The following is a 26,385-nucleotide window of genomic DNA, read 5'->3' as shown; positions in this document are numbered from 1 at the left end:
AAGAGTAGAGGCCCTGCCGCATCACAACAGCAAACAAATTTACAACAACTTACAAGCACACAGTTTNAAAATGTAAATCGGTTATAGTCTCAAAGAATTACAATTGGATTAGCAAATTACAATTTTATGTTACTTAAAAGTAAGGCATGTAGGTCATCGTCGTCTGTTGATTCTTTGATATTTGTACAACTAAATTTAATTACAAGTCTACGTTATAATGGTTATAATCGATCCGACTTCCATTTGCAGGGAGTTGAAACGATTTTGAAGTGCGGCTATTCGTTATTGGTGGTTACCTTCATTCTGATGATATTGGCTAGCCTGAGTCGAGCATCTACAGTTCGAGGTCGAGAAATCGAAACATTTAAGTATCCACCGTGTACGTTCAATCCGCTATGCACGTGTTCTAAGCCCGAACCAGATTTGGGAATTGTTCAGTGCAGACATGTACCGTTTCCCGCTATACCGAAGACAATAAACAATTCGAAAGCCTTCATGTTACACATGGAAAACACGGGATTGAGGAGTCTAGAATCGTATTTCTTGCAATCAACCGGTATAATCGATAAGAGAAAAGTATAGCAAGCAATCAAATGTTTTGTCTCATCGCAGGATTATACAAACTTGAAATATCTCACAATCTCTTAACCGAAATTCCGGATGATGCGTTTCACGGTTTGGATAGAACTCTGTGGGAACTGATGTTACAACACAACGAACTGATTGAAATACCGTCGAGGGCTATTCGTTACTTGCAGAAATTGACTCATCTGGACCTCAGTGGCAATCAAATTTCCTGCATTGAGCCGGACTCGTTCCGTGGCTTGGAAAATTCTCTGCTCATCTTAATATTGGCGAAAAATTCCATAAACACTTTGCCCCCGGACAGTTTCTCCTCATTGCCTCTACTCGACACTATCGATCTCAGTGGAAACAATCTTGAATGGATCGATGCAAACATTTTTAGAGATGGAATGCCTAAGCTATCCAAGGTAAACACTTTGAATCATGGGTTGCAATGAAATCAGTTCTAAATTACAAAATTTAGCTCTTCCTTTCTGACAACATCTTAAGAGGAATTCCGTACATTGCAATTGCTTCACTGAAGCAACTTCGCAATCTCGACCTTTCGCACAATCTAATCGAAGAAATTCTACCAGAAGAAGCACCGGAGCCCAGAGCCGTTGTCAAATTAACGCTCGACGCGCTGCACTTGGAGTACAATTTAATCGAAAACTTATACACCGGATCGTTTCAACGATTCGATATAATCAATCAGACATATCTTGACGGTAATCCGATAACGAGTTTGGGCGAAGAAGCATTTCGGCCAGCCAGAATCACTGAACTGTACATCAGACACTGTTCGTTGCAATATATTTCACCATTAGCGTTCGAAGGTTTGGGTAATTCATTGCAAATATTGGATATTTCGGCAAATAACATCAGCTCATTGCCCGAAAATTTGTTCGATAATTTCGATGTTTTTCGGTTAGTCCGGCGGAACAACATGTACGCTGGATGCTAATCTTTTTTTTATCGTTGTGTTGTAGAGTCCTCAACTTGAAGGATAATCGACTTAAAGCATTGAATCCTGCGGACGCATTCAATGGATTCCAATATACCTTACTGAAATTGGACATGAGTGGTGAACAGAATCCTGTCACCAGTCTTCAGGAGTTGAGAAGGTAGGTTCAAACCACTTAATTTTTGAAAATCATCGAATTCAAAAGAGTCCCTCCTGTTGATATTAAGAATGCGAAATCTGAGATCACTGTCTCTGACTAAGCTTTCAACCAAACACTTATCGCCCGACGACTTTTTGGAATTCGGACTGGAATTGGAAGATTTGAAAATAACGCGCGGACCATTGCAAACAATAAAATCCCATGCGTTCATGCATGTGAGAGGACTGAAACGATTAGATCTTAGCGAAAGCCGATTGAGCCAAATCGAACCGGATGCATTTAATGAGGTTGGTCAAAATAAATTTGTTGGAAATGTAAATGTTATGACCGGAACAATCAATAGATTGGACATTCCCTACTCTCTTTAAAAATATCGCATGGATTGACTGGTGCAGCGCTACCGGCGGACGCAATGCGACATTTGACCTCTTTGCAAGAATTAGATCTTAGTAACAATCAGCTAAAAACGATGACTGACACGTCGTTTCACTTCATGAAGAATTTAAGGCATTTAGAACTTCAGGACAATCGAATCGAACAGGTTTTGAAGGGAACGTTTCAGGTAAGGGAGATCTGCAATTGTCGACGGATGCAGTGGAAACAATATCAAATTGTAAATCAACCTTTCCAGGGTGACATCCATTCCAAATTGCAAACAATATCGCTGAGCTTCAACCATTTGCGGCAAATTCTTCAGCATACCTTCGTGGATTTAGAGGTGAATACTCAATACACATAGAAAAACTTTGACCACAGCACTGCTCCTAGCATGAATATAGAAACTATTTGGAGGCTTTGCGTTTCCGTTGTAAGGATAGATGACTTGTTTTCGTTGTATGAGTTAAAGCATATAATGTAAACAATCCTAAGCAGTAGCTCTTATCACTGAAGCCTCCAAATTTGACACTTGTCAATTCAGTATTCATGCTAGGAGCAGTGCTGTGCCTCGACTCAATAAGCTCTCTTCAAAACAACGAAAAAACATCAAATCGCTGAATTTCATCAATGTGAACAGCCATTTATATTCAGGCGAAGCAAAATCGTCACATTCTATCACCAGATAAAGACCCAAAACAACAACCTTATCTATCACTTTTGAGTTCCCATGTTTACGTCGAGGTTCTGTGAATTTTTCTTTATTTCCGACTTTTTCTTCCAAGCTAAGTGTGAAATGAAATCTTTTTCTTCCTGTAGTACCAAAACCGTCACATTCACTCACCAAATTTAGTACCGAAAGAGCAACATTCTCCCCTACTATTTTCTCTCAATTTTCATTCCCGCTTATGTCATTTTCGATCCTATCTTTATTCTTTCCCAAATGTGTCAAGTTGTTGTATGTACGCGAATGTAATGTTTTTAGTGTTTTGTGACAATGCATTCATGGGGATTGCTTTCAGCATTCATACGGACTGCTTTCGGCATTCATTCGGATGTCTTTCGGCATTCCTACAGATTGCTTATTTTTCGACATTTGTGAGAATACATGCACACGGCATTCTTTAGGCATTCATACGGATTACTTTCGGCATTAATATGGAATGCTTTTGCACCGGTATGTTGTTCAGTTTTGTTGTTATGTTTTGTTCGGAATGTGACTTTGGTACTCCAGGAAGAAAAATAGTATACAAACCACGGATCAAAAAGGTGTGTTTTAGACCACGATGGTGAAAACGTCCAGGGATGGAGCGACGCGAAGCCTGGGTCTAAAACACACCTTTTTGATCCTTGGTATGTAACATACTATTTGTATTAGGTCAACGCACTTCAAGCAAAAGTGGTACTCTAAATGGGGTACTGAAACTTGATGAAGTGCGTTGATTCGGTAGATCTGTAGCGATAGCCCACTAGAGGCGAAAATACACTACGGGATCGTGATTTCTTCATAGTAATCGAAATAGTATTGTATGTCTCTGGGTGGTAAGACTAACACTATGCACCAGCTCGGACAGGGAGTTTGGGTTTATCTTTGCATCGACACATGATATGCACCGCACCTATGTCCAAATATTTATTTTAACGAATTGGTTTAACTCAGATTGTGATTTTGCCACGAGGGATTATAGCCACCTCGCCCTCGCCTTCGACAAAAAAAATTCCAAACCCGGACGTTATGTAAACATGACTATAAAAAGATGAAAATTAGAGTTTTCGTGTGACGAGACTTTTCATTTTTATCCCAAGTTATGTAATGGACTTTACATGCTGAGGGTGTCGAAAGTAGTGTTTGAAACATGAAAATTATATCAACATATCAAAATTTCAGTAAATTTCGAATCGATAGTACCGATAATTTCTTTCGGTTGATATTATCGATAATTTTGAACGTCTTCCATGTCCATTAGTATATAATATACTAAAATCGATAAAAAATTGTCCCAGGAAAGTGTTAAAACTCCGAGACTTTGTAATACATAAACTAATACGGAACAATAATAAATACGGAAGTTCTACTTTAGCTAGGAAATTGAGCAATTTCCTCAACAATTTTCTTTTATTTATTTGTATCATTCTCCAGAGGTTACACAAAAATTGGAGAAAATTTTCTCAGCTGAAGCTTGTTATTTTAAAGCTCGAATATTACCGCCGTTTGATTGCTATTAAAATGACGCTATATAGCATCGACAATCCGACATGGTTTATAAATTCCTAGATGAATAACACCACCGGAATAATTTAAAAAACGAAAAAAAACCATTAAGATTCCAATAATACGAAGTAAGGACACCCATAACCACCATAAAAATACATTATGCATGACAAAACAGTAAACCCATAAACACCTCTTCGGACTCGCATCTTAATTTTGAAAGCTTGGAAGCTTTTTTGTATAATCAATAAAACATTTTGCCAACACTCGGTTTTCCTTGAATTTTTCACATTTTATTTAACATTTTCTCACATTTTCCGCTTTTGTTATCAGAATTTGCAACAATTGGAACTCGACGATAATCGAATCGAACATTTAGAACGGCGAGCATTCATGAATTTGGATCAACTTCGACATCTAAATTTGAGAGGGAACAAATTGAACACAATTGCTGATGAGGCATTTCAGGTATGTACATTTCTCATGCACGGTTTTAGCATATTTTAAGGTTTGCATTGCATCCATTTGAATGCCAACTATGCGTACGACCTGGTTTTTTTTAATGTAAGATAAAAACGAATGATGTGCAGATCATTCTACGATTATACATGATTAGGTTAAATCCTCATCGGAGGAACTATTTTTTAATATAAATTTCGATTCAAACACAGTGGCGACATCTCTCTGTTGGTATACAAAGTGTCGCCACCACAGCCGTATTTTGGGGGAAGCGCTTGTATACGACAAGTAGTAGTTCAACATAATGAATGATGAATTTGTGGTGAGACTGAAATAGTACATTTCGTACCTACAGCCTGTAAATATTTTTCATATGCAGAATGAGCACCAGCTGAATATCACCAGCTGGATCTGCTAACACACACTTATCGTATGATAAACAATCAAAACACATTCTTAACAATGTGTTTACTTCATTCATACGTGTTATGTGCGCGTAGATGACGTTAACGTAGAAATGCACTGTGTGTAGGTTGTCTTTGAATTGTATACAATACAAAGTGTTTTTGTTTGTACACCAGCTAGTGATATTCAGCTGGTGCTCATTATGCATATGAGAAAATTTTAGCAATTGTAGGACTAAAAGTCTTTTTAGCGTGTGAGAAGTTTCCAGACAGAGCCGAAGGCGAGGTCTGGAATCGAATACCCTAACCGAATAGTATTTTTCATATTGGACGGAGAAAAAGTGCGACGAAGTCGCACTTTTCGGGTCCTAGGTATGAAAAATCATTTTTCTGTCAAATTTGTCAGATTTACTTGAAAGATTTGTTGGTTTGTAAAGTTTACCGTGGTACAAAGCTAACTGTCAAAATTATCTCTGTACAAAAAATGGTGACTGTAAAAACAAAGATATTGTCGGAGGTATGTATAATTACAGTGGTGATCCCGGTGACCACCCAAATTATATGTTACAATGTTGTAAGAAATGATAAATCTAACACTCAATTAAATAGTTATTTCTTCAACGAGAGAAGAAAAGTTGGAAATTGCATTTCTAGGATGTTGCTTGTAGCCACAGCGTACCGAGAGCAACAATTCACCCGACAAAATACAATTTCCAATTTTTCTTCCCAAGTTAAAGGCAATCTTTTTCATAACAAAGGCTTCCGAAGTTTCAGCGGAAGGCCGGAGGGTAGAAAATAACTATTCGGCTCTGGGTTGCGAAAAATAGTTTTTGCGGCCCTCGCTTTTCTCAAACATTCGCTCTAGGTGGAATTTCCTATTTTCTCTCCTTGGTTACCAAATAACTATTTTTAACCGAAAATTGTTCTGAAAACGTTTTTTCGAACGAAATTGTAAAATCGATTTACCTATACAACACCTTGAAGTGGTATAGAACACTTTTCTTACAAAATGTGACACATCGGAGTGTTGCACGGCTTCATATCAATGAAGCTCATCATGACTACAGCCAAATGTCATTCGTAATTTTTCTATTGGCGATATATTTTGCAATATTTTAATAGCCGGTTGTATTATGCCCAAAAAATAAGTAAAAACATGACCGAATCAGGAGAAACGAAATTGTGTCGTTTATGTGCTTGCGATAGCATTGATAACAAAAACATTTTCGACGAAAGTGACGACTTGCTGATCAAATTACGGACAACATTTTCTTTAGTCGTAAGTAAATTCTCTTGTACGTAATGGAGAGATTATAAAAGTGTGTTTTTATTATCGATTATGTGGATTCGGGGCGGTCATTGTTACCTTATTAGCAAAAGAAAATCAAGAAACCGTACCGTCGGAAGTGGTGTTGTTTGTGTCACCTATTGAATTGTTGAATTGTTTTTAGATATTCAAAGGCGATGAATTGCCACAGCATCTCTGCAATGGTTGTGAAAGTGTTGTTGTCAACTACTATGATCGAATAACAACATACGAAAAATTGGAGAAAAAATGGTTGTCAGAGACAAGTGGTCAAAATCCAATCAAAAATGTCTATGAAGCAGTGGAAGTATGTCAAATTTTGAGCAAAAGTATTTGAGCTGTGAATTCAAATACTTTTGCTCATAGCTAGAAGTGCCTGCGACGTAAGATATGAATTTTTATCCATTTTTTCAGGCGGAAAGTCAGAAAATTCGTAAAGCGATCACAACTTTACTGCCGGACTATCCAATACAACAAAAGCACAACATTCTAGCCGCTGTGATAAAAACGTCCCTCAGTCCATCGACAGGTAAACCAATCCTAAAATCACTTCTATTGGACAAACATGTTTTCAATGTCAAAACACTTCAACAAATTTGCATAGACAACTTTAATGTCAACGGTCGGAGCTACTTAAATACCGTATTGGACTACGAATTGCCACCGATATCCACCGATGAGGATCAATCGAAAATCGACGAAGATTCACTGGACGCGAGTCGATTCGAGATGAGTCGTCGTGTGAAGAAGAAAAAACGACGAAATCCATTACGCGACTACATACGGCGTGGCAAGCGACGAAAAATCGCTACGGCACAAACGGATCGTACGACGAATTCGACGCCGGTAACGGATACGAATGTGGAGAAGTTGACGAGCACGGAGTCAACTGCAAATACTCAAATTTCCAACGAGCCTCAATGTAGCGACACACCGCCGCCATTGCGTAAGAAACCTGGACCGAAACCGAAAAGTAAATTGCCGCCCAACACCGACGAGGCCGGTGGTTGCTTAGATAAGGAATTTGTTCATTGGAAAAAGCCTGGTCCTCAGGTTGCACCGGTGATAAACGAAAACAATAGACTCCGTCGCTCGAGACGACAATTTGAACATGATAGTAGTAAGGAGGAACCAGTAGATGCGACAGTAGTAAAGGTAAAACGATCTGCAAGTAAAGATAAAAGTTTGGAGAACACGAGAAAAGTACCACAATCCGCCAGTGATCGCTCGGTTGATGTGCCAAATGAATTCGAGTTAACGAAAGAGATAAAAGACGAGCAACGACCAACTGATACGGAGGATGTGATCGATGACAAAGCTGATCGGGCATTGTCGGGAAGAAAGGGTAAAATAGTCATATTGAATCCTCAGGAAGTGCTTAAAGAATGTGATGTGTCGAATGAAGTCGTTCGGTCCGATTCGGTGACAACCAAATCGAACGATTCACAATCCGAGGACTCTGATAGGCCTTCATCGAAAAATCGAAAACGACTCGACGAATATGATGTTCCGGGTAACGAAAGCAAGAAGAAACGGCAAACATCTCGCATCAATTACTCGGAAGCGTTGGTCGACGAGGCACTCATGTACGAAGAAATGTTGTTGAATCAACAGGCTAAAGAGCAACTATTTATTGCGTCCACAATTGAGTCGTCGAAACAGAAGGCGAAAACGGTTGATCTTGGAAAGAATAACTTCTCAATGGATTATGATGACAGTGATACGATTGTTAAGAAAACTAAACTGGATGTGTCGCTGGGAAATCTAGGTGAAATTTGTCTTTCGAGGAAGGAAAAATTGCCACCGAGGGAAAGCAGCACATCCACCGAAACTGTGCAAAAAGTCGAGAGTGTTGGCCCAGATGTACGACTGTCTGAAATATCCATCACACCGATATCAAAACCGAAATCGACTGCAGTTAAAGCGGACAATCAAATCAACGTTTCGTTGACAGACATCAAAAAGACATTCAAATCAAATCCCGAAATAGTGTTCAACATTAGTTCGGCTGTGAGTATTCAATTGAAAAGCGCTGCATGCAGCAAGACCGATCAGGGTCAACTGTCGAAAGGACCTTCGACAACATGTCAGTATTGTCGGAAACAGTTTAGCGACATTAAACAATTGGCTGTCCATCAGCTAGTCCATTTGAAAGTCGAAACTCATAAGATCGGGTCACCACTAGTATTATCGCCTAGCTTTCGTCGTGGCCGTATGGTTCCGATGGGAAACAATAAATGCTTCCGCTGCTTGAATTGTTGGCGTCTGTATCCGAACAGTCAGAGCATTTTACAGCACTGGGTAACGGGAAAATGCATTTTCTACTGTTCTATTTGTGGCCAGTCATTCCATCAAAATCCTAAACTGATTCGTGATCACTTTCCCGAAGTGCATGGAATTAAATTCAAAATGCCAAACAGTTCATCGGCACCGGCAACACCAATGGCACCAATGGCTAGCGATTCGATGTTACTCGCAACGCATGCCTCTCAACGAATGAATCGGGCCAAATTTCAAGAACAAGCTATTAAAGGAGCTCCTGCCTCGGCAGTTGCATCTACGGCGCCTGGTCGTTCCTTTAGCGTCATCAAAATGAAACCGCCGATCGGTCGGGTTAAGTGTCACATATGCTCATGTTCATTTCCGAATATGCAGAGTCGTAACTCTCACATGAGACTCCACAAAAACGATATTCACATGCGGCTGCACAAAAGTGAAAAAGATCCCATCAAACCAATCAATCTGCGGCAACTGGTCAGCCAACCACAACGACCGATCCAAATGAATTTCAACAACATCCAGCAGCGACAATTTCCCAATGTTGTAAATCGTATCCAGCCCAACCACGCAATAGGAGCGCCGAATCGACAATTCCGTATGGCACAACCAGTTTCTCAGCAGCGGGCAATTAAGCCTGCTGACCCTCAACGACCATCGCAATTCGCCAATCAACCATTGCAACATCGAACATATTCCAAACCCACTCCGTTCACGGTGACCGAAAATTTTGGCGGCTCGATGAAAATCAAAACCGAAACGAATTTCGATTCCCAGTGCCGGTCATCCGATTTTCAGAGCAGCAGTGACTTTCCCGAATACAGTGAACTCTTCCAAACCGAAACAGTTGCCGAACCCACCGCATCGCTGTCCAATTTTATCAAATCGGAAATGCAGCCGGATAGCGGCAGCGGTGTTCCGCGTCTACAAGTGAAAAAACTGCACGAACTCCAAGAGCCAAATTATGTTAATGCCCAACCAATATCCGTGAACACTTTTTACACACCAACGACCATACAGCCGCTGGTGAGCACCATTCCACAGTATCAATTGGCAGCCCCATTGCAATTACAAGTGCCGCAATTGCAACCAATTCAACCTCAATTTCAAATAGCATCCGTACAGCACGTACAAAATACTCAATATTACAATCCGGTGTTGGTCGTGTCCCAGCCATCGCAACACACTCAGGAAGGATATCAGTATGTTCCGGAACAAGTTGACTATTCGAAATATTACAGTTGAGTGTAGCTGTATTTGAACTAGTAGCTTCTGTAAGTGAACGAGAAAGTAGACCGAAGACAGGCGTTTAGATTTAAGCTACAGAGTGCTCGTTGAAAATTAAAGATTTTCAAATTCAAGTAACAAATTTTCGTTTATTCATTTTGCAGTTAATGTTGGAGCCGTACCTCTACTTTCGGCCTCTCGACTTTGATTTTACACGTTTGCTTTTGCCAGCTCGTGGTGCCGATCCTTTTTTCCCACCTCTTCCGGCTCCTTTCGGTCCATTTTTCGAATTCTGAAATTTGCCTTTGTAGTCGTTACCTTCCATGCTGGATTGTTTCGTATTCCTTTTCAATCCGCGCTTTTTCCCACCAAATCCGAATCGACTATCTCTGGCGTTACGTTTGTCTTTGCTGGCCTTCTTCCCGTCACGTTTACTCTGACCGCTTTTGGTGTCATCCAAAAAGTCCAAATTTTGCAATTTTCCCTTTCGGAACTTCTTCAGTTTGTCCAACATTTCACGCTTCTCTGTGTCTCGTTGCACTCTAGCCTGTCGCTGTACGAGCTTACCCATTTTCCTCTGTTCACGAATCTGTTTAATTCGCTCCGATTTCGCTTGTCCCTCCTGTTTGGCCATCAGATTCGAACGCACCTTCTGCATGTGTTCGTCAGACTTTGTCATCTCGGCGAAGTAATCATCGGGTCGTTTTGTTTTGATGCCCAATTCATGTAAACGTTTTATACCCTCAACAACGGCCGTTTGTGCCTGACGATGGAACAACATTTCTCGCTTGAAATCATTCAGCACCGGATCCTCTTCGGGTGTGAATGCTTTGATTTTCTTATTGCCAGCGAATAAGTTGGCTCGTTTCTGTTCGTGTTTGGCAAATTGTACAGCTATTTCCGGAGCAACGGGAGCCAATTCATTTGTCATATCGAGACGTTCGATCCACGGAAGTTTTTGTTCGATTAGACCCAGCTTTTGTTGAATTCGAGCCTGAATGGTGTAAATTGATGAAATAAGCAGTCAGTCAATTGCGCTGACAGTAAAATGTAAATTGTACTCACAATGTTGTTGATCTTCGCCTTTTCTTTGACGGTTTCAACGTTCAGTCCGGGCTTTAAATCGCCTCTTGCAAACGCTTCACGGAGCTGGTGTGTAAACAAAAAATAAATAAATTTAAACGTCGATCATAAGACCATCTCTGCACCGGCAAAATTTATTACCTCATCATCCGACTCCATGTTATCCTCAGAGTCACTGCTTTTCATATCGAAATCAGGCATTCTGATTGTTAAATTAGTTTTTCGTATAATTGAATTAACGCGAAACGTTCTTAGCAATGTACATGCGTGTTTTGTCTAATGACATATGGAGCACGTTTTTACAAGAAAACATGCAAAGGCAAATGACAGCTGTCAACGAAGTAAGTATGAAAGTGGATTGAGCATTGTCAGAGAGTTGAAACAGTTGAAACCACAAAAATGCAAGTAGGACAGCGTACTTTCAATGAGTTCGTTTTTTTTCGAAAAATTTCTGCAGGTAGCTGTTATGGATAACAAAGAAAAATGAAAACAATTTTCGATTTAACATGGCAAACATGGCACTACGATCTTCTAATTATATATTTTCTGTTTTATTAAGTGAATTAATGTCACTATTTTGTTCGGGGAAATTAGAGCTGTGCGGGCCGAGGTTTTGAAAAGTCCGAATAATCCGAAGCCCGCCCGAATCTTATTTTTGAATTCCGGTTTAAACTGGCCCCCGAGCCCGAATAGTCCGTAGCGAACCCGAATCGTATTTTTGAAATCCGGCTTGACAAATTTGTCCCGGGTTGTATATGGTTCATTCGAGGTCACTTCTACGATTAAAACAAAGAAGAAATAAAGTATCGGTTTCCTACGTATTTTTATCGGAAAAAGAACAGAAGTAACTTGAAGTTTGAAAGAAAAATTTTTTCGGCGTTTACACTTTACTTATTAATTAAATGATGCATAAGACAATAAATAATCGGAAGTCATTTAACCTTTCATGCTTCATGTCTATTTTCAGAATTTACCTGAACTGGAAGTTTTGGACCTGGCCTATAACAAATTGACAAATTTCGATTTCGACTATTTCGACCAGGTATACCTAATATATACACATTGAGTGTACTGATAACAGAGGGTGTTGCCTTCACACTGTTGTAGCAACGCCCTCTGACAGCACTTCTCTGTGCGATTAAGCCAAAAATACTAAGCTCTCACTTTAGGTAGGAACACTATCATCGCTTCGAGTTAACATGAGCCACAATACAATTGTTGAACTGGCCGATAATAACACCGGTTATGGTTTAAGTAGAGGAGAGCATGGTAATCTAAAGAAACAATGTTTGAAACACTAATGCACTACTTACTTTCCTTACGCACACCCGATCATATCCAATTTCCGCATTTACTAGATTCTAATTCATGTCATGCAGGATCCATATCTCACTCAAATGTTAAAGTACTGGATTTGTCCCATAACAACATTTCGAAAATCTATCCCGGTTTCTTCAGGCCTGCCGAAATTTCATTGACCCATTTGAATTTGGGCCATAATTCGTTGATGGTAAGCGATCGAAAAGATTATTTTTGATGTATTAAAAAATTGAGCTTAATTGTATCGTTAATGCAAGAACGCCACTCGAGACATCTTTGGAAATATGCCGCATTTACAAGTAAACTTTAGCTTAATCGATCAGTGTTTTAAAAATTTATCAAAAAAATATGTTGTAGATACTGGACCTATCCCACAATCTGATCGACGAAATTGATTATAATTGCTTCCGAGCAACAAAAAGCCTGCAAGTAAGTGAAACTTCTTAATATATTAGAGTTTAATTGATATTATTCAGGACACAATTTTACACACGAACTACAAAGCAAAAGATCCATTGCTACCCTAGGGTTGTAATAGTCATTATCTCGACTCAGTAAAGAAAAGTAAAACTTTTGTTGGCTTTTTTGTGAAGAACGCTGTATATGATTGGTATGCCAGATTGTCACTCGAGGCCGTAAGCCTAGTGCGACAATAATACACATCGTGTCACTCGTTTTGCGACGAAATTGCATAAAACGTTGTATATGCAACATTTTGATGATGATTGAATTAGGTTCAAAGATAACGCAAAGGTTCAGCAATAGAAATTTGGAGCGGGTAGCACTAGCGATTGAGAGCTCGAAGGAATGATTTCTATAAATGCTGATTATTTCTACGCCTTAGAATATCTCGTCTAATTGGGATAAAACATAAAACGACTGTAAAAACTTTGTCATTTCACATTTTTTTTTAATTGAAATTAATTAACATCTCAACGAGCTAAGCCGCACAATACCAATATTGAACTTTACACATGGGCAATTCCATGGAACTTCTGACAATTTTATTTTGAAATACAATTAGATTAGATTGCCAGACATGAAGGATGTTAACAAAAATAAAATTTACATTCTGTAACGCGCTACTAGCGCTTTACCTTGTCATTATGTTAAAATAGTTATTTATTTATCGAGTGAAGAAAATAGGAAATCCCATAGGTGCGAGTTTTGCGACCATCAGAGCGTAGCGAGTGCCTCGAATTGGTCAAATTGGAATTTCCTATTTTCTTCCAGTGGTGAACCACTACATGGCCTATTGAGTGAAGAAAATCACACCGCATATATAAAAATTATGTGTGTTTAACTAAACGTGCCTGTAAACTTAGAGGGCATCACATCACTTCAAATAAGATTTCAATCTCGTTTATACTGAAACTGGAGTGTTTACATAAAAACGATCAAATGTGTGTCACGCTACTTTCAGTGGAATTGGCCGTATATGCATCACATATCACATATGTACTAATTAATGTTTTATGGCTGATTAATTAAATTCTCATTGTGAATAACGTCATTCGGTTTTATAAAATTTTATTTAACCTTTCATAGAAGGCAACCACATCATTAAGAATAACGAATCTGTTACACAAACAGAAAAAATGGCCAAAGTCAGAGTTCTCATTAGTTATATTCCTTCTATATTTGCTGTCAATGTACCTTTTTGTAGACCTTTTTACCCTTACAGTCCGCAATATAGTTTTCTGCTCATCAGGATGCTTCGAATATTTTTCGTTAACTCTCCTTTGTAACTGTCCAACGTTAAAAGAGCCCTTAATATCCAAATTTTATCTTTACTGTACAACAAACTGAAGGCGATTGAGACACAAATACGATGAAAATGTATAACGTTTATAGTCGGGTATGTAGGTTATTTTAGGTATTATATTTATGTATGCGTTGAGGTTTCCCAGGTGTTTCTACGAGTGAAATGAATACTGAATGAAATTGTGGTCGATTTGAAATGTGGCCATAAGTAGCTTGAGCCACTGAAATGAATTGATTGAAATTATTAATTGATATTATCCATTAGTTGTTAGATGTATCACATAATCTGTTGCGTGAACTGCCACAAAAGCTATTTCAAAACGTAGTCGGTATACGGGTCGTAGATGTATCGTACAACTTTCTAAGATTTCTTCCGGAAAATATATTCGCCGGTGATGGATTGGAATCGTAAGTGAATAGAAAACGTTTACACTGAGGTGGATAGCACTGGTGAAATATCCCTTCCACAAATTCCACTTTCACAATAAAATTCCACACATTCCAAAATATCCAACCACAGTCATCTCCCACTTCTTCCACCAGTGATTTCATCATATGTGTTTTGTTCTGCCCTTCAGCTTTTTTTATTCATAGATTGGATCTCTCGCATAATTTACTTATGAAGATACCGGCCGTGTCATTTTCAAATTTGGCTGCACTAAGTATTTGCAAACTGGATCTATCGCATAATTCCATTTCAAGCATTCATACGTTGGACTTGTCGAACAAATTTAGGGTATCAGAATAACCCCCACTTTGTCACGGTTCTTTGTTGTGTTTCACGAACTTAATACTTTCTTGCAGGCCATGTCCAGTTTAGATCTCTCCAACAACCAACTTCTTAGAATTGATGATGCCGCATTCGCTTCATTGCCTCGTTTGGCCGATCTGGATTTGTCGAACAATAGTGAACTCAAAGTGATGGATAAAGCATTCGTCGGACTTCAAGGTAGCCTAATTAAATTGGGCCTCAACAATGTATCACTGACAGAAATACCGGACTTGCCACTGCCATTGCTTCGAGTTTTACGAGTTGCTGAAAATGAGCTGCCGACTGTCTCTCAAGAATTAGCTCACAACATGTCCTCGTTGAGGGTGTTAGACCTATCAGACAATGACTTGACAAACGTGCCGGTGCTAATGCAACTGTTGAAGAATTTGCGGTCATTGTCTTTGGCTGGTAACTCAATAACAATGCTCACAAACGAAAGCTTTGTCGGTTTGTCGGAAACGCTTGAACATCTAGATGTGTCCCAGTTGCATCTTAATTCATTTGAGGTTGGTATTTGTGTAAAAATATTTTCGTCATCCTTCAACTGTCGTTCTGTAGCTGGGTGCTTTGAAGCCTCTTGATTCGCTGCGATCTCTGAAAATTTCCCCATGTTTGAGTATACCGACATTCAACATACCAGCGTTGCTGGAAGACAACGACAATTTACGGGAATTATGGATCGAATCTCCGGGTCCTGCACGTTCACAGCATGAGACCTCATTTGATGCTATTGCGAATATTGGTCGAACCGAGCCCAAAGGACCGTCTTCGACGGATCTGCGAAAAGAAATGTTGGGCAATTTTCCACTGAAACTGCGATCTGTAACCATTAGCGGAAAAACGTTCACCAACATAGCTGAAACAATCTTCAAAGTATTGTGTTTCGGACACTTAAAAGTTCTCCTTTTTCTCTAAAAATCGAATTTCTATCTAGGGAATTGAGTCAATATCATTACATGTGACCATTCGAAACACATCGTTGACGAGTATCCCGAATTTCTTCCGTCACCTGGGCCAAGCTGAAAATATTTCAATCGATTTGCAACACAACAATGATAAACTGAGCAAAATACCGAATCCGAATACCGGAAATTTACCGAACTTACCCGATGCGGTCTTTTTAACTGATCTGAAGGTAGCAAGCACATCTTTGAGTTGTGACTGTGGTGTCGGGTTAGTATCCCATTTTGAATGTCAATTTTTCATTTATTTAAAATAATTCGTTTAAATGTTGCTTACGATATAGTTGGATCGAATACTGGCAACGAAAGAAGCGGCAATACTTTTGCTCGGCACAGTCATGGTCAGATTCGATCTTTGGCCCGTCATCACGATCGTCCTGGACGAAAAAGGAGGAGTGCAATTCAATTGACGATGATTTGCGAGAGGTCGACTGTGCGAATAAAAACAATCAGCAATTGTTAGAGGTAATGTATGTGCACTGCGCATTCGATTTGAATGGTCACTTGAAGAAAGATAGGATAAAGTGGGGTGATATATGATGCTCTGGAACCCTGTGCAACAAAGAAAAATTCAGAATCTATTAGTACAGTTATGTACACGAGTTATGTCTCGGGTGGACATAAGACAGAGCTGTACTGAGTATTGAAGTTACCAAGAAATTTCGCTAGGTTCTTTAGAAGCTCAGGGCATTAACAGAGGTATTTTTCCACGTTTTTCCGAATGAGGCGAGTCTTATGACATTCAGAAAAATGTTTTAAGAACCTTGGACAGACCGTGATGCAGGTTTTTGTTTGCCAACTTAAAGGTCTTCTCTTTCCATTGATTATGAAAGCGAAGAGAGTGAGCTTGATCGTTTCAGCCAATAGAGATTTCAATGGAGTGGTGAAACGAAGAAGCTCGTTTTTAGTGCATTATATGTGGGGTAAATAGGGGATGCGCATAAATTCTCATATTTCTGTTTTTTTTTAGGTTTTTTAACAAGACTTCTTTCTCACACAGGTACTTAAGTCAGAAATCGAATGCGGTTGGAATGGAGCTTCAAAGAATGTTAAAATTGCTGTTTCCACGGTAATCATTTCTGTCGTTATGTTACTGTGGTTCTGACTCCTTCGCTATCTATTCGTCACCTACAACAATTTTTACAAATATTTGGATCAATTGTATAACCAACGAGCTTAGAAGAGAGAAAAAGTTTGTGTTTTTCTTATAGTGTTTCCGCGATGTTATAGACAAAAACGATCAATTGAATCGTAAAAATGAAATGACCCTGCCGTTTAAATTTTAATTAATTTATTATCTCGTGTAGCTTTAAAATTTCAATTATAAATTACGCTTTAGCATTTAATAATTTACCTTTTATTAAAACTTAAAACTGCTTATAATTGACCTAATGTTTACTCTATTTATACAAAACTTTGAAAATTTGATTATTTTTTTCGTTGGTAAAATCGTCTGTTCGCCGCTCTTTTTAAATGATATAAATGACATTCGATAATCATCATAGTACATAATAGACTTATTTCAGAGCGCCGTATCATGCGTACTGCCTCAAGCCTCTGCCTCATGTGCAGGTATAGGGTACGTAGTATGAGAAACGGAAGATTCACTAATGACATCCGTTTTTTACAATGCTTTCGGGACTGTTACAGCCCGGCTGTACCTAAATTACGTAACACAAAACCTTAAAAATGTTTATTCGAAAGCTCGTACACCCAGATGATTTCAAACAGTTTTGGATTAGCATTTGTAAGGTTTGGTGTTGCGTAATTTAGGTACAGCCCCTTAGCAGATTAAATTAAATAACAGCTCGAAAAAGTAGCTTTTGAATGCACAGTTCAGGACCGTAGCTAGGGTATAATAACTCCTCAAGAGTTGTAACCCTGAGAGAGTAACAAATTCTTAAGCCTATTGGCTGGTAGCCTTCGGTCAGAGCCTATTTTAAGGAAACTGATTACCAAAAATTCTGGAAAATTCCTGAATTCTAGTTTCTCTTAATTCTTATCCGAATTAAACAATCAAAAAGGTCATGAAAACCACGGAAGCACTTCGATCTTATTATTTTAGAGATAAATTAAAATTCAAAAATTAGGGAATTTTCATAAATTTAGTGCTCGCAGGTCTTTCCTACCAGTGCTTAAGAGCTTAAAATACTCTAGCATTTTGAATCACTAGTCTTCTAGACTCTAGAGACAGAAATCCGTGCCTTGAGTTATAAGAACATGATTCGAATTGGGAAAAATTTTGTCTTGCAAAATGTTGTAGTCTTTTGGATCTCTCCCGAGAAGGATATAGGCTTGAATTGTTTTGCTTGAAAGTTTAATGATTGATAAGTAATAGATTGGGTTGACTTAAAATTTTATCAGACTAAAGTTTCGAAGACGGACTCAGCTCAATTTAGCCCCTATGCAGCCACGGTCCTGTCACAATATTTCCTCCTATATGTAGGTTGCTGAGTAAACTTCTTAGAAAGCAGTTTTTCAAGTGTCGAAAACAAAAACTTTCAAGAAAAAAAGTTGTATGCAACTCGGTGATAAATGCTTTTGAGGCACACGATTTGCATTATTAGCACACTCGGTCTGCGTTCTCGAGTGACAATCTACTGCATAAAAAAGCATTTATCACTCGGTCGCATAAATAGTATAGCTATTATTGAGTTATCAAAGATCTACGTCTTCTATAGAGCTGTCCTTTCATAACGGTTTAGGGTAAGATATTCTTTAGCGAAAGGATATTAAACTAACAATTGAATTTTGTATCAGATTTCTTTTTTGAAAGATTGTTTTGAAGATTTGAATTTGAAGTCCTTCAAGATGCCCTGATTTATGACAAAAAGGAATTTATTGAACGCTCTGAAACAAGACAAGTATAAAAAGGTGGAAATGATTTTCGAGAGAACTTAAAAAAAAAGTTATTGTGAACTGGCGCAAATAAACAAGAAACATGCCATTTTAATAGAACACAGTTTTACCAAATTGTTTTATCGAATTTAACTATTTTTAGCAACATCGAACATTAAGGGTAATTACAAACTGCTGCAATTTTTTAATTTATTATATTTATATTGAATTGAGTAAAATAAAATTTCATGAAACCTGTAACCTGGGCGTTCGTGTTTTATCTGTAATAATTCCTCCTACTTACACCTCTAAGGACTCAACGCCAGATGCCATCCACTTTACTAAAATTAGTCAGGAAACACACAATATTTTTATAATTTAATTATATTCTTTATACAAAATAGAGCAATTCTGCGTTTATAGAATTTGTTTTACGATAATTAAAATATTTTTACAAATCATTTTAACATTCTGAACTACTTTCTATTGAATATTCATCAAAAAGGCTGTCAGGAGACTGTCAGTTTTCTGTAACAGTTTAGAACTTTCATTTACTAACACATAGAAACAACAACAAAGGCTTATCGCCATTGCTATACGTTAAATTTGATGTGAGTTTTGTGTATTTTCATTTCAATTTTAAAACTATAAAATTGCGTTTTTTCCATATGTTGTCGAAGGATGGTCTTCCTAAAATAGGTTTATTTTTCAAAAAAAAAAATTCACAAATTTATTGTTTCCTGACTAAGAAGGTTCCAATTGATCATTCTCATCAATTTTTTATAATATTTTTGGTGATGCAGAATGTAATTCTGAGTAAAAATGTGCTCTACGATTTGCCTAGAACATGCTTCGTTTTATTTATAAAGTCTATAAAGTCCACAGAGGCTTACATTTCATGTGCGATGATGCTTTTTTGGCGTGGGGAAATTTCGCACACGGTGCTAAAACAACGCATTTTTCAACTATGTAAAAGGTGAACTCGCACGCGATTTTTCGATACCAAAATTTTATAATATATTAAGTCGGTGACATGGCTAAAAAGCATTTGCAGCAATGAACTTGCGTGTGCGAGTTCACCTTTTACGTAGTTTAACAGTGCGTTCTTTTGGCACCGTGTGCCAGATTCCCCGATGCCGCTTTTTTGTGGCTATCTGATGGATTACCATTTTTTTTTTTTTTTTTTGAAAGATATGTTTATTCTGAGTAATTGTTCTTCTGATTTCCGAACTACCCCTTGAGTATCTCGAACCTGGACAGTCCAATTCACCTTTAAAAAACACAAACCATTTTCGAGACATCAATGAAAAATGTAACAAAAATTATCCGAATGATCAATTCCAGATGTCACAATGCGAGAGAGCGAATGACGTAGCGAATATGTAAGTATGGTTTGAAATAAATGATGTGAATAGAATATACATCGATGGTATCTACTAATTTTCTTCACAGCAACCCTTCGACATTTGTTTTTACCTAGTAAGTAATTATAAAGCAATTAGTGTTCTACTTTACAAAAGTGGTATTAACAGTTCCATTTTATTGCCATCATTTATTGCTCAGTTGTTTCAAAAAAAGAGTATTCAGTACATTTTACAATTTTCATGAAGACGATTCTAGAAAAGTTTTTTTCTTGACAGAATCTTCATAAATATGGAAAGAAAAGAGAGATAAGATGACAGGCATAGTCATTTTCGTATTTGAAAAATTTTCAGAGAAAAAAATTTAATGAAAAACAACAAACTTGATAATGTTGCCTAGGGTGAGCGTACCAATCCTCGGACAAGAATGAGTCCTTAGACACCTATTGTTCTTTCATTCATAAAAAAATGAAAGAACAATAGGTGTCCGAGGGCTCATTCTTGTCCGAGGATTGGTACGCTCACACTAAAGAGTGATGCAATTTTTAAAAGTATTTTCAGGCATTTTGACGTCGGGCTTACATACGACAGTTAACTATGCTATGATTCAATCAATTGAAATTAGAATCTAGAAACACAAAAATTGAATCGCCCTTATTTAAATTTATCAAAGACTTCTGACAACAACCATTCATTTACCTATAGAATAAACGAAACTGGTTTGTACGCTAGTTGTTGGGTCCTTAAAACAAAAAATGCAAATCAATTGAGAACGATTTTGTCTATTTTAAAATTCTCGATGTTAGGACCATGTTTCGATCTAATTTTAAATTTGTTCCACCTGGTCAGCAAGAACCTGGGTGTCGGTTCCTCGAATAAAATAATTAGGCGGCGAAATCCAACCTAAAGTAAGTGTGTTCGGCTTTTTATAATGCTTCGTACTATCGGTTTCATTACAAGGGAGATGCCGATATTAAAACGTTCCGTCTTTCAACATCACACGTGCTCCTGATTCTTACCTTAATTTGGGAAATTATTTCAACAAAATAATTAGGACAGGTAGCGGTTTGACTCAAGCTGCTCAGACCGAATAGGAAAGCAAGAATCGGTAATCGTTTCCTAATATCCCTATTCACCATCACCATCTTTATGTCCGCTACCTCTATTCATACTTTTACGTTGCAAACTTTCTTGCATTTTACCCCTTCCACATTTTTCACCCTTAGAAGAAAGAGGCAAAATATTAATTTACCACCGAAACCGAATCTATTTCTTTCATTGCATTTTTTCGAAACTCATTACCGTTTCAAAGTTTGAACAGTACAGACCGTTTGCTCTGAGTGCTAAATTTTTGTGCCAACGTTTACGCCGAAGAAAACTTGAGTTTCACTTTTTGATTTTCCGTGTTTGTTACGAACTTCTTCAAAATAATGGATTGTCTCGATAAAGTTGTGAATGGAATTATGGCTGAAGATGCAAAGTCTACGCTTCAAATTTGTTATTTGCATTACGTCGACGACGAGCGAATGTGCAGTGGACCAAAAATGACTAACTCCTACCAAGTGAATATGCCAAAAATAGAAAAACTTCTCAAAAGTGCAACAGAACAATACGAATTTTTGAAAAAACAATCAAAATATGTGAAGGATGATATGTGGATTGATGGTCTTATGGAACGTTACGACCATGTAAACGAAGATAAATCTTTCATTGAGCTTGAAATGTGGCAGTACCGTATATTAACTCAAGCACTTGGTAAACTTGCACCGTATGATAGCCAGAACACAAAAGACCTTACAGTCTACGAATGGAAACTTCAATCGACGATTTATGACGCCTTCATATTCAACAGAATTCAATTTGATGTCGTGACTGTGATAATCGAAAATAATATGGAACATTGGTTCGGGATCAGAACATCATCGTATCCAGTCTTCACACACCACAGATCACGACCTCGTCCTAGAGCTCTGATGGAATTTGAATGCCGGGAAAAGCCACATTCTCCAATTATTTTAGCAGCCAGTAATCCGGAATACGAAAGCCGGTGTCATGATTGTGGTCGGTGTAATCAAATTACAATGCCAATGGAAACCTATTGCTTCAAAAGGAGTTGCGATAACCCAACTAAGAAGACAATCACACCTGAACAAGGAGAAGAGTGCACCGAAACTCTAAAACAAAAATTCAGCTTCAAAGATATCTTCAAGAAATTGGAAACGATTGGAACAAAGACAATTAACAAATAGTGCAGAGAAATCACTTGATGAAAATTACATTGTGTTCTAATAAAATTAAAAATTGTTGTACATAAGCAAGTTGACATAATATTGTAATATTGATGAATGTATTGATGAATAGCCTAGCATTTCGCCCTAATCTGTATTTGAACACACAAATGTTAATTATATTTTTCTGCGATGTACAAATAAAAATTTTCTACAACAATCGAAGTTATTCCAATTAATTGTACCTTCAAATGCAACATGCGGCGAGCACGACTTCGCGGACGTCCTCAGAAAGTAAAATTACATAATTCGTGGTAAAAAGTTAAAAAGTGGGGTTTTTTTGTGAAATTTGTTGATCCCTAGGCCGAAGTCGAAGCCGAAGTCACTTGAACCGGCACTCATGGCCGTGCGGGACCGACGAGGCAATTTGAATACAGATTGTTATCGCAACGGATAGAGGGATTAATTCTAAGCTAATTCGTTTTGAAATGCCCTCGACAACTTGACCACGTAGCTACAGCCAGATAAAGTCGAAAATTCAACATCTTTGAATGATGATATGTCCAAGACGAAGAAAGTTTGAAACTCTTTGAATGGCGATATTGGTAGAGGATTCCATGCTCTATTAAACGCCGAGAATCGATTTTACAAAATTTGTCAGAATTGTACAATGTTTGAAAATTTTTATTTTCAACATACTCGGCGAAACTAGGACTCATCTGCAATACACAGGTTGACCCTGTCTGCAACAAGACAATAATGCCTGATCAGCCTGCAGATTAAGCTTTACAACGATACCACACTCGCCACACCAGCCTCACAACAAGTATCTGTTACGACATTTTGTTTGCAGTAAGGTCACTCTACGACGAAATTTTCAATTTATCATCTATCTTCAAGTGTCCGTTCCTTTAGAATGAGTGGAATTGTTATGCATTCTTCATAAATAAGTGGTACAAGTTATTTGCAGCAATTCTTACATTAATTACGTGTATCTGGAGTCACTTAATGCTGATTTCCACATATTTTTAGGGTAAATTTCCTCTAATGGCTAGCGAAATCAGCTTTAAGCGACTCCAGACGATTCACACGTTTGAATTTTTTTACTTTCGCCCCTTGTTATGCAAAATACTATTACATGCCTAGTAATGTAATAGTTATTTGTTCAAGAAGGAAGGAAATTTGAAAATTGCATTTCTAGGATGTTGTTGAGGGCTTGTTTGTTTTTACAACGACGGCATCCGAGTTTTGCCGAAGAAAGAAAATTACTATTTTCTCGCCTGCGCTGTGAAAAATACTATTGCCGTGCGGAGTAATTAATGACATACACATACCCATAGCCCATACATTTTCTCCGCATACAAGAAAAGCTCAGATGAGTTTCATTTTCTTTACTTTGCTAGTGACGTAATGAGGATTTTCCCTCACGGGTGAAAACTCTTTACCTTGATCAGAAAAATAAATTGATAAACTAGGACAAATAGAACTCAGTGAAGCATTTGATTGAGCGATTAATAGTCATTTGTGTACCTGTTTTGGACGATTGATTTAAGGCAATTTCGCGGATTGTAGGCCGAACGAAGTGAGGTCTACAAGCGAAAGTGCCTTAAATCAACCGTCCCAAACAGGTGCACATGTGAGTTTTCATGCAGAGGGCCGGAAACCCGAGAAAATTCGAAAAATCGCCCTCATTTTCGGCCCCGAAGCATGAAAAAATCTAATTCTTATTGAATGTCGAATAATTAATAAGAACACACCACAATTACAGACCTCATAACTATACGAGATTTCTAGTTTCTTTTACCAGTATACCTCTACCAATTTGTAATTTAATATTCATCTGAAACACGATGGTAAACCATGAACCATTGGTCATGTTGGATTGTTATTCATTTTTATATAAATCTAATATTATACCAATGTGTGGGACAGTTTAGTAGATTTTTTTATCGCGTATAAGCATGACTTTGCGGTTGATTGAAATTATGTACAAAATTTCCGTTTAGAGTGTGTGCGACAAGTTGTACGTACGGTACGGTAAGAGCTAAAGAAGCTAGAGAAAAAGCTTCGTGAGAGCTATTATCAGCATTGTTTTTCGTTTTGTTTCTTGGTTTGGTTGGAAAACAGATTTTGAGCATGCAATGCAAAACATGATTGATACATCACACACACGCCCATACTTTATTTTGTCACAATAAACTTGTTCTTCGATTAGTACGGTGTTTATGCTATACGTTGTTGTTATTCGGTATGAAACAGTTGATGACTATGCACTAAAAAATAAGAGTGACGAAACATTAGATAAAATTATGTGATCGACTGAATGGTAGGAATTTTTTTCGTAATCTGTTTGCATATCGATTCTAAATCCCAGTGGTGCCGGTTCAGTATATACAGTACATATTCGTAACAAAAAACTAAAAAACAAATTGAAATGTCTCTCTACGACTATTTCCAAACGACCGCTGTATTTGTTGTTGGTATACAACTTGTGTTTGGAGTGTTTCGGTGGATTTACCAGAATGTTATTGGTCCGAATTTCCTAGAACCCCGCAACCTTCGTCGGTATGGGGATTGGGCTTGTAAGTTAATGAATTCCAATTCAAAAATTGTTCAACCATAATATACATTCGCAGTGATTACCGGAGCAACTGATGGCATTGGCAAGGAATATGCGAGACAGGTAGAGCGGAGAAAAAATTTAAATTTAAATTTAAACAAAGAAAAAATTAAAATTCCAATTAATTTTATGCAGCTGGCGAAACGGGGATTGAATATCATTCTTGTGTCGCGTACAGCTAGCAAATTAAAAGATGTTGCTAAAGACATTGAAGAAACATTCAACGTCCGAACTGACATCATTGCCGTGAACTTCACATCTGGCATCGAAATTTATGATCAAATCAAGCAACAAATTATCGGAAAAGAAATCGGCATTTTGGTCAATAATGTCGGCATGATTTATCCCTCATCGCCCGATCTTTTCCTAAACATTCCGAATCGTGACAAAGTGATTCAGGAAATTGTCAACTGCAACATCATTTCCGTTCCGATGATGTGTAGTCTGATTTTACCGCAGATGGTTCAACGCAAACGCGGTCTAATTATCAACATTTCATCGATTGCTTCTGTGCTACCCAGTCCCAGCCATACAATATATGCGGCGTCGAAAGCTTTTGTCACCAAATTCTCAGATGATCTGGGTGCCGAGTATGGTGACCAGGGAATCGATGTGCAATCATTGATAACTGGAGGTGTCTGTAAGTGTTGTAACACAATCATTGAAGTATTAATTTAAGATCATCCGCTCTCTATAGCAACAAATATGAACAAAATGGTCGGAGCAAAAATTATAACACCTAGCCCTGAGGATTATGTGAAATCAGCTCTCTCCTATGTCGGCTATGCTAGTAACACATCAGGCTTTCTAGCACATTCTTTTTTAACGTTGTCAATCCGATTGGTATCCTTTCTCGCTCCATCATATGCTGAACGGCTTTTCAAGAATATGATGCTTGCACAACGTGATGAGTCAATTAAAAACGGAACTTATACACCAGCCAAATAGGATTTAAAAAAAATGTAATTTTAAAACTGTACCAATAAAATATGTTTTAACGCCATCTTTGTCCGTTTCTGTTGGATAATGAAGCGGAAGACTTAATTAGATAGACAAGCGATCATGTCATGTGGTCATTAGCAATTCTTCCAGGGTGAGTTTTTCAGAGACAGGATAGGGACTCTAAGCCTATAATATAGAGATTGATTGCTTAAAGCAACGCAGCTCCAGCATGAGTGGAAATTTCATAAAAAATTTCTTAACATTTCACTCGCTTAAACAACTTTCTTCCGAAAAATTATTCAAAAATTGTGAGTAGCATCCCTGAAATTATGAACTCGCAAATTACTGTTCCGCTTTCGGTCATGGTTTTTGTATATCACCTTTTCGCAACTCTGCAAATATCGAACAGGTAGTAGACTGGCACAGCTGTTTAAAATTTACCTGTTACCAGTGATTAAGGTTCGATGTTTCGTTTTCCACTTTATCTATGCGAATTGTACACAGACAAAATTACAACTCAAGCAGGTACTCACCATTACATCAAATA

General features: G+C 37.9%; 4 protein-coding genes across 6 annotated transcripts; 3 read left to right on the top strand and 1 right to left on the bottom strand.

The window, feature by feature from the left end:
* Positions 1 to 254: 254 nt before the first annotated feature.
* On the top strand, positions 255 to 17,228 carry LOC119067514 (chaoptin). 2 transcript variants are annotated; one of them, XM_037170531.1, is made up of 20 exons: positions 255 to 556; positions 613 to 992; positions 1,049 to 1,491; positions 1,554 to 1,688; positions 1,756 to 1,975; positions 2,032 to 2,250; positions 2,320 to 2,406; positions 4,609 to 4,743; positions 11,999 to 12,073; positions 12,201 to 12,300; positions 12,411 to 12,541; positions 12,609 to 12,650; positions 12,709 to 12,780; positions 14,381 to 14,523; positions 14,710 to 14,851; positions 14,920 to 15,393; positions 15,446 to 15,760; positions 15,822 to 16,060; positions 16,134 to 16,314; positions 16,850 to 17,228. In XM_037170531.1, exons 1-20 carry the CDS (start codon positions 307 to 309, stop codon positions 16,952 to 16,954), a joined length of 3,888 nt encoding a protein of 1,295 aa, XP_037026426.1. In that variant the 5' UTR covers positions 255 to 306; the 3' UTR covers positions 16,955 to 17,228. The 2 variants fall into 2 exon arrangements, with proteins under 2 accessions (XP_037026426.1, XP_037026425.1); XM_037170530.1 differs by having other exon boundaries at positions 12,390 to 12,541.
* Positions 6,188 to 10,090, top strand: LOC119067515. Of its 2 annotated transcripts, XM_037170533.1 has the most exons (5): positions 6,212 to 6,417; positions 6,590 to 6,751; positions 6,859 to 6,973; positions 7,049 to 9,349; positions 9,697 to 10,090. In XM_037170533.1, the coding sequence occupies exons 1-5, from the start codon at positions 6,295 to 6,297 to the stop codon at positions 9,942 to 9,944; spliced, it is 2,949 nt and encodes a 982-aa protein (XP_037026428.1). In that variant the 5' UTR covers positions 6,212 to 6,294; the 3' UTR covers positions 9,945 to 10,090. The 2 variants fall into 2 exon arrangements, with proteins under 2 accessions (XP_037026427.1, XP_037026428.1); XM_037170532.1 differs by having other exon boundaries at positions 6,188 to 6,417; positions 7,049 to 10,090.
* Positions 10,078 to 11,344, bottom strand: LOC119067539 (probable rRNA-processing protein EBP2 homolog). The gene is made up of 3 exons (XM_037170596.1): positions 11,173 to 11,344; positions 11,014 to 11,097; positions 10,078 to 10,942 (listed from the first exon to the last, which is right to left on the bottom strand). The coding sequence occupies exons 1-3, from the start codon at positions 11,230 to 11,232 to the stop codon at positions 10,133 to 10,135; spliced, it is 954 nt and encodes a 317-aa protein (XP_037026491.1). The 5' UTR covers positions 11,233 to 11,344; the 3' UTR covers positions 10,078 to 10,132.
* A 7,048-nt stretch (positions 17,229 to 24,276) lies between the features above and the next one.
* On the top strand, positions 24,277 to 25,872 carry LOC119067540 (very-long-chain 3-oxoacyl-CoA reductase-like). The gene is made up of 4 exons (XM_037170597.1): positions 24,277 to 24,858; positions 24,913 to 24,959; positions 25,032 to 25,536; positions 25,594 to 25,872. Exons 1-4 carry the CDS (start codon positions 24,711 to 24,713, stop codon positions 25,842 to 25,844), a joined length of 951 nt encoding a protein of 316 aa, XP_037026492.1. The 5' UTR covers positions 24,277 to 24,710; the 3' UTR covers positions 25,845 to 25,872.
* The last annotated feature ends 513 nt before the right edge of the window (positions 25,873 to 26,385 follow it).

This window comes from Bradysia coprophila (genome assembly GCF_014529535.1).
Source record: "Bradysia coprophila strain Holo2 chromosome X unlocalized genomic scaffold, BU_Bcop_v1 contig_12, whole genome shotgun sequence".
Classification (NCBI taxonomy): domain Eukaryota; kingdom Metazoa; phylum Arthropoda; class Insecta; order Diptera; family Sciaridae; genus Bradysia; species Bradysia coprophila.
This window is presented reverse-complemented; position numbering and strand designations above follow the sequence as displayed.

Bases quoted from the DNA above. Each gene is read 5' to 3' on its own strand.
- LOC119067514 (XM_037170530.1), top strand. From the start codon at position 307: ATGATATTGGCTAGCCTGAGTCGAGCATCTACAGTTCGAGGTCGAGAA. The intron at 2,407-4,608 runs GTGAATACTCAA...TTTTGTTATCAG, and splicing joins ATACCTTCGTGGATTTAGAG to AATTTGCAACAATTGGAACT. The intron at 12,542-12,608 runs GTAAGCGATCGA...CGTTAATGCAAG, and splicing joins TGGGCCATAATTCGTTGATG to AACGCCACTCGAGACATCTT.
- LOC119067515 (XM_037170532.1), top strand. From the start codon at position 6,295: ATGACCGAATCAGGAGAAACGAAATTGTGTCGTTTATGTGCTTGCGAT. The intron at 6,752-6,858 runs GTATGTCAAATT...CCATTTTTTCAG, and splicing joins ATGTCTATGAAGCAGTGGAA to GCGGAAAGTCAGAAAATTCG. The intron at 6,974-7,048 runs GTAAACCAATCC...AAATTTGCATAG, and splicing joins GTCCCTCAGTCCATCGACAG to ACAACTTTAATGTCAACGGT.
- LOC119067539 (XM_037170596.1), bottom strand. From the start codon at position 11,232: ATGCCTGATTTCGATATGAAAAGCAGTGACTCTGAGGATAACATGGAG. The intron at 11,098-11,172 runs GTAATAAATTTT...TTTACACACCAG, and splicing joins ACATGGAGTCGGATGATGAG to CTCCGTGAAGCGTTTGCAAG. The intron at 10,943-11,013 runs GTGAGTACAATT...TACACCATTCAG, and splicing joins AGGCGAAGATCAACAACATT to GCTCGAATTCAACAAAAGCT.
- LOC119067540 (XM_037170597.1), top strand. From the start codon at position 24,711: ATGTCTCTCTACGACTATTTCCAAACGACCGCTGTATTTGTTGTTGGT. The intron at 24,859-24,912 runs GTAAGTTAATGA...ATACATTCGCAG, and splicing joins TCGGTATGGGGATTGGGCTT to TGATTACCGGAGCAACTGAT. The intron at 24,960-25,031 runs GTAGAGCGGAGA...AATTTTATGCAG, and splicing joins GCAAGGAATATGCGAGACAG to CTGGCGAAACGGGGATTGAA.